Source organism: Trichechus manatus, unplaced genomic scaffold, assembly GCF_000243295.1.
Source record: "Trichechus manatus latirostris isolate Lorelei unplaced genomic scaffold, TriManLat1.0 scaffold00232, whole genome shotgun sequence".
Classification (NCBI taxonomy): domain Eukaryota; kingdom Metazoa; phylum Chordata; class Mammalia; order Sirenia; family Trichechidae; genus Trichechus; species Trichechus manatus.
In genome coordinates, this window is record NW_004444168.1 from 2,883,611 (window position 1) to 2,891,555 (window position 7,945).

The 7,945-nt window shown below is 36.5% G+C and overlaps 1 protein-coding gene across 1 annotated transcript; it reads right to left on the reverse strand.

Moving 5' to 3' along the window:
* LOC101353455 (olfactory receptor 51V1) lies at positions 1–927 on the reverse strand. The gene has a single exon (XM_004389105.1). The coding sequence runs from the start codon at positions 925–927 to the stop codon at positions 1–3; it is 927 nt and encodes a 308-aa protein (XP_004389162.1).
* Positions 928–7,945: the final 7,018 nt, after the last annotated feature.

Sequence of the window (7,945 nt, forward strand, 5' to 3'; positions counted from 1 at the left end):
TCAAGTGAACAATTTCTGGATTCTCTTTTGTATCTGCTGAGTCTTGATACTATAAATAATAGGGTTCATCAAGGGTGGGAAAAGGATATAGATATTCCCCATAAGAACATGAACCGGTGGTGAAAGGTGTTTCCTAAAGCGATGCACCATGGTTAGACCAACAATCGGGATGTAGAAAACCAAAATGGCACAGATATGAGATACACAAGTCTGCAAGGACTTGATCCTCTCCTCCCCAGATGCAATGGCTAAGACCGTATGCAAAATCATGATGTAGGAAATAAGAATGAGAACTGCATCCAACAATAGGTTGCTGATTACCAGGAACAGACCATAAATGCTGTTGAAACGGATGTCTGAGCAGGCCATTCTAATTAAATCTTGGTGTAGGCAGAAAGAGGGAGAAAGAATGCGGGGATGGCAATAATTTAAGCACTTCAGGCTGATGATGACTGGAGGTACGAGTAAAGAACTCCTACCTAAAATGGCCATTCCAATTTTCTTGATTTTGTCATTATTTAGGATAGAGGAGTAGTGCAATGGGTTGCAAATGGCAATGTAGCGGCCAAAGGCCATAGCAAGAAGGACAGAGGACGCCGCGAAGGACAGATCATTGATGAAATAGGACTGTGCAATGCAGGAATCCAAGCTGATCTCTTGAATAAGCTCCAACAGGATCCCCAGCACAGTGTACACTGTGGACAGCTCCATGCACAGGTCAGTGAGGGCCAGCATGGCCAAGAAGTAGAACATGGGCTCATGCAAGCTTGGCTCAGTCCGGATCACGTGAAGCACTATGCAGTTTCCCAGGAATACCATGGCATAGACAGAGGAGACAGGGATGAAGATCCAGAGGTAGTCAACTTCTAGGCCAGGAAAACCAATGAGAACAAATCTGGAATCACTGACACTGGAGATGAAGGTCATAGACAGTAATAGAGGATTAAAAATATTTCTAGAGAGATATAGTCAGTTAGATGGGTTTATGATTCTCAAATTACTAATAGTGATGTTTTGCTTTTCAGAAGAAAATAAAATATAATGTAATATCCTTTAGTGTCATAAACTCAGAAAATTAGAAAGCTTATGTATTATTTAACTGATTATTCTTCAGGGCAAAAATCTCTGTCTAGACATAGAATTTCTAGTACTAGTGACTGATGATGCCAGAAAAGCGAGGAGTTTTATGCAGAAGCAGTAATAGTAATGGGCACATGGGATTTGTACATGGAACTAGACTTCTGGGAGCCTCTGTTATTTCCTGAAGGAAGATAATATATGGTAATAGGTATGCATTGCTGCCACAGCTGTAGCACTCACAGCGGAATACGAATAGATGGACAATTTTCCTTTTGGTTAACACAACTGTTCCTTCTACTACCCCCAACAGGTCAGAAGATCCCAAAGGAAACAGGACTGGCAAAATTAATCTAACTTTGAAGATCATAAAATTAGCTAAAGAAAAAATTTAATAAACTAAATGGAATCAGAACCTTTTTGCACATACCACATTATTTAACTCCTCTTTAATTTAGTTACCTATTTAAATTTTACTCTTTCTATTTTTCCTTCTTTATTTTTATAGGTCTCTCTATATTGTAAGAGAATTGTACCCTCTATGAACATCACAGTATTTTTACCTCATATTTTTTATACACAAGATAGCATAAATGACATGCATTATAAACTGCAAATTATTAAATCAATATTTAATAATGTCAGTCTATTTTATCTATGATCATAGTATCTATTTAAGGGTAAAGTAGAAGCAGTTCTTTAATCATACCACATCTTTGGCAGCATTCAAGTAGTGGTAAAGATAACCTTTCTGTGCCCAGTCTGCCTCAAATTTATGCCTACTATTTAATACCTGCAGCACCTTTCTAATATTAAGTAGATTAAAACAATATGACATGAATTCATTTGGTTAAGAAAGTCTCTGCATTAGTAAAATTTGTAAGAATAATCCTGGGATTTCATAATACAGATGGAACTCCACAGAAGGTTACCAAAATAATTTGTATATTTGAGTAATTGAAAAGTAATTTTAACCAAAAAAAACCTGCTGCCTTCTAGTCGATTCTGACTTACAGTGACCCTACAGAACAGAACAGAACTGCCCCATAGGATTTCCCAGGAGTGGATGATGGATTCGAATTGCTGACCTTTTGGTAAACAGCTGAACTCTTAACCACTGCATTACCAGGGCTCCAACCAGGGCCAGAAGGGAGGTCACCGGGTTGGTAATTTGTTGTTTTTGTTGTTGTTTTGTCTTTTTTTTTAAAGAAAAATGCTATATTTATAAATATAAGAAAATATTTAAGTTATATGAACACCTGGATATTATCAGACATTATCTGCAGTGCACTACTGAGTACTGGAATATAGACTCTGGGAAATGATAACTAATAAATCTGATAAATAACCTTGAAATGAAATCATATTCCATGCATGCTATGTTTCTTTGGCAAAGATTCAGTCAAAACAAATGCTAGAGATTAACATGATGAAATTTCAATAACAAGGCTAAAAGAAGCCATGGAGTAAAAATGACCAAAAAGATAGTCCAAGGTACAAGAGAAAATAATTTTTATTTCTATGAAGACTTTTTCAGCCTCCAAGGACAGCACATGCCTTTATGTCCCATAATTCTTTATTCATATGCTTAACATAGAATTAATTACATAATGGTGCAACTATATTTCAATACGTGTCTCTTCACTATATTGTGAACATCTTGAAACTGAATGTATTTTTTTTTATGCAATTATAATACTATTAGTTTTTTAAATTATTATTTCAAAATCAAACTATTGGACTTCCAGTTTCAATTCTGATATATAAAGAGCTTAGAATCATCACTCCCATCCTTAAAACAACTTAAAAAAGCTGAGCAAACTGAAAATCAATGACTTTTCTTGGACCTTTCAGAGAGTTGAAGTCATAGGGCCAACAAACACCTTGAAATTTGCAGAGAGAGAGGAATACAGAGAATTACAGCCATGATCAGCATAAGTGGAGCAGAGGCTGAGGGAGCGCTAAACTGGTAGGGAAACTTAAATGATAGTGTTGACAACTTGCTGGAGACGAAGTGTAAAATAGCATGAGAGTGAGAAGTTCTTTGGGGCTGCAGCCTTGGGGGAACATGCTCTGATAAGCTTCACTGCTAGGAATCCCAAAAAGTTCTCACAGTGAAGAATCAAGGAAAATCACACTGTGACTATGGTAGATGGAAGGAAAAAGTCACCATTTTCAAATATACCCTGTTTGTTCTCCATAGTAGAGGTCTACTATCCAGAGAAAAATAATTTACTAGAGCCTTATGTCACCTTGGCATAACAGGGAAGGGTAATTACCCAACTCCAGGCCCTCTAGTCTTCCAGTCTCACAAAAATGAAAACCAAAACAGTTATCGTCTAGTCAATTCCGACTCATAGCCACCCTATAGGACAGAGTAGAACTGCCCCATAGGGTTTCCAAGGAGTAGCTGGTGGATTTCAACTGCCGACTTTTTGGTTAGCAGCCAAGCTCTTAAATACTATGCTACCAGGGCTCCTCCCATCTCACAAAAGGGAGAAAAAAGCTAAGAAACCATTGTCAAGTCAATTTAATTTCAAATGATCTAAATACTCTATTTAGTATGCAGAGAATGTCAGAGTGGATAAAAACAAGATACAAATATATGTCATCTACAAGAAACCCATTTTATATATGAAAACATAGATAGGTTAAAAGTTAAAGAATGAAGAAAGATACACCATACCAACTAATCAAAAGAGAGCTGACTGATGCAGTGAAAGCAGTACTCAGAGGAAACTTATAGCAGTAAATGCCTACATAAAAAAAGGGAAAGAGCCCAGATTAAAAGTCTAATTCATTAACTCGAGGAAATAGGAAGAGAAGAGTAAACTAAGCCTAAACCTACCAGAAGAAAGGAAATAACAAAGATCAGAGCAGAAATAAATATAATCAAAAACAGAAAGAAAAAAAAATAGAGAGAATCAATAAAACTAGAAGTTGGTTCTTTGAAGAGACCAAAAAATTGACAAATCTTTAGCTAGACTGACAAAGAATAGAAGAGAAAAGATGCAAATAAACAAAATAAAAAAAGGAAAGAGGGGATATTACAACTGACCTGATAGAAATAGAGAATTATGACAGAATATTATCAACAACTGTACAGCAACAAATTGGATAACCTAGATGAAATGAACAAATTCTTAGAAGCACACAACCTACCCAACCTGACTCAAGAGGAACGAGAAAATCTCAACAAATCCATAACAAGTGAAGAGATCAAATCAGTGATCCAAAGCCTCCTAACAAAAATCATTCCACCAGATGGCTTCACTGGGGAATTCTATCAAATATGTAGAGAAGAACTGACATTAATACTGTTTAAACTCTTCCAAAAGATGGAGAAGAAAGAAATACTCCCTAATTCATTCTCTGAAGCAAACATAACCCTGATACCTAAACCAGACAGACACCACAAGAAAAGAAAACTATAGGCCAATATCTCTTATGAATATAGATGCAAATATCCTCAGCAAAATACTAGTAAACAAAATCCAACAGCATATTAAAAGACTCATAAATCACGAGTAAGTGAAATTTATTCCAGGAATGCAGGGATGGTTCAACATTAGAAAATTAATCAATATAATACACCACATCAACAGAACAAAGGAAAAGAACCACATGGTCATCCCTATGGAAGCAGTAAAAGCATCTGATAAAACCCAACATCTTTGGTTACTGAAAATGAAAACCTTAAAGAAGGTTGGAATAGAAGGAAAATTCCTCAACTTGATTCAGGGCATATATAAAAAGCCAACAGCCAACACTGTATTTAATGCAGAAGGACTGAGAGCTTTCCCCTTGAAATTGGGAACAAGAGAAGGGTGTCCGTTCTCATCACTTCTATTCAATATTGTATTAGAAGTACTAGTCAGAGCAATAAGACAGGAAAAAAGAAGTAAAAGATATTCAGTTTGGAAAAGAAGAAGTAAAATTATCTCTAGTCACAGATAATATGATTCTATATATAGAAAACCTCAAACAGTCCACAAGAAAACTTCTAGGGCTAATAGAGGAATTTAGCAAATTGTAGGATACAAGGTCAACAAACAAAAATCAATTGGGTTTCTACACACCAGCAATGAGAAAATTGAAAGGAAAATTAGAGAAACAATGCAATTTATAATAGCATCTAAGAGAATAAAATACCTAGGAATAAATCTAACCATGGACTTATACAATGAAAACTAGAAAACACTGCTGAAAGAGATTAAAGGCTTACATAAATGGAAAGATACTCTATGTTCATGGATTGGAGGACTTAACAGTGTTAAGATGGCAATACTACCCAAAGTGATCTATAAATTCAATGCAATCTTGATCAAAATTCCAATAGCTTTTTTTACAGAAATAGAAAAACCAGTCTTCAACTTTATATGTAATGGCAAGAGGTCCTGAATAGCTAAAACCATGTTGAAAGACAAGAACGAAGTAGGAGTACTCACTCTTTCTGATTTTAAAAATACTATACAGCTACAGTAATCAAAACAGCATAGTAGTGATATAGCAATAGACACATAGACCAATGGAATAAAATTGAGAGTCCAGAAATAAACCAACACATCAATCGTTAACTGATTTTTGACAAGAGTGCTAAGTCCATACAATGGGGTAAGAAGAGTCTCTTCAATAAATGGTGCTGGGAAAATTAGATTTCCACATGCAGAAAAATAAAACAGAATCCATGCCTCACATCATACACAAAAACAAATTCAAAATATATTAAAGACCTAAATGTTCAAACTAAAACCTTAAAATTCTTAGAAGAAGAAACAGCAGCAGTGCTGTCGGGCATAGCTTTCAACAATTAATTATCTACTATAAAAACAAAAGCACAAACAGCAAAAGATAAAACAAATAAATACCCACTGCCATTGAATGAATTCTGGCTCAAAGTGACGCTGCAGGATTTCCGAAGCTGTAAATCTTTACAGAAGCAGACTGCCACATCTTTCTCCAGAGGAGCGGGTGGTGGTTTCAAACTGTTGATCTTTCAGTTAGCTGTTGAATGCTTTTAACCACTGTGCCTCCAGGGCTCCAAAAATAAATAAATAAGACCTCATAAAAATTAAAAACTTTTGTTGATCAAAAGATTTTCCAAAAAAAGTGAAAAGACAAGCTATCGACTGGGAGAATACCTTTGGAATCCATGTATCTGACAAGAATTTAATAACCAAAATGTACATAAAATGTTGACAACTTAACAACAAAAAGACAAATAACCCAATCATAAGATGAGCAAAGGACTTGAATAGACATTCCATCAAAGAGGATATTCAAATGGTTACTAAACAGATGAAAAGATGTCCAGTATCATTAGCTGCTAGAGCAATGCAAATGAAAACCACAATGAGATACCATTGCACTCCCACTAGGAAGGCTAAGATAAAATAAATAAATAAATAAATAAATAACAAAGGGAAATTGGAACCCTTACCCATTGCTGGTTGGAATGCAAAATGGCACAACCATTGTAGAAAACAGTGTGGCCTTTCCTCAAAAAACTAAAAATAGAACAACTATACCAAACCACCAAACCCATTGCTGTGGCATCTATTCCAACTCATAGTGGCTCTATAGGACAGAGTAGAACTGCCCCATAGGGTTTCCAAGGAAAGGCTGGTAGATTCGAACTGCTGATCTTTCGGTTAGCAACCCTAGCTCTTAACTACTGTGCCGCCAAGGCTCCAGAACTACTATATGACCCAGCAATTCCAGTGCTAGTTATATACCCAAAAGACTTGAAAGCAGAGACTCAGAGACTTGTACACCAACGTTCATTGCAGCACTATTCATAATAGCCAAAAGGTGGAAACAACCTAAATACTCATCAACAGATGAATGGATAAACAAAATGTGGTACATACATGCAGTGGAATACTACTCAGCCAGTAGGAGAAATGAAGTCTTGATACATGCTAAGGTATGGATGGAACTTGAAGACTATGCTGAAGGAAATAAGCCAATTGCAAAAGAACAAATACTGTATGACCTCACTTATATAAAAAGACAGGAAAAGGCGAATGTATAGAGACCAAAGTTTATTAGTAGCTACCGGGGCGAGAGGGAGGGGGAAAAGGAGAGTTAACAGTAATGGAAAAATTGCATTGATTAAGGGTACGGTTGCACAGTTGATTATTGTAATTCCTGTCAGTAAGTTGTTAAATTGGGGGGGGGGGAAGCAAGCCCCTGGCAAGGGCAGATAATGAGAGAGGGGTACCCCAGCAGACCTTTCTCTAATTGCTGAAAAAGACATGGCCTTCTCCTCCACACACACAGATGTCCTCACCTACACCTAGCTAAGTCAGGGCCAGGATGCAGCAGAATTGTGAGCCAACCCCATCTTTCTCCTTACTGCCCTCACAAGAAGTTGTCCACCTTTAGGGCTTATGTTGCAGGACAAAAGGTACCAGGCCCTCTTCTCATGGTGCAACTTCAAGCAAAGAGCCTTACCTACTTATTAGAAGCCAGGATAAGATTAGTTTGGGGAGGAGAGTGGAGGTAGTGCCTGGGAGTGGAATAAGAGGACATTTCTGGGAGATTGGCAATGTCCTATTTCTTGTTCTGAGTTATAGTCAAAAGATGTGTTCACTTTGTGACAATCCATCAAGGTTTTAACATCTGATGTAGTATATACTTTTCTATATCTATGTTATACTTCAATTAAGTTTATTTAAAAATAAGTTTTTACTTAACCTCATAGACATATATAGAACACTCCATCCAACCACTGCAAAGTACACATTCCTTTCCAATGAACATGGAATGTTCTTCAGAATAGACCACATCTTAGGCCACAGAGCAATCCTCAACAAGATCCAAAACGTTGAGATAATTCAAAGTATCTTCTCTGACCACAATGCCA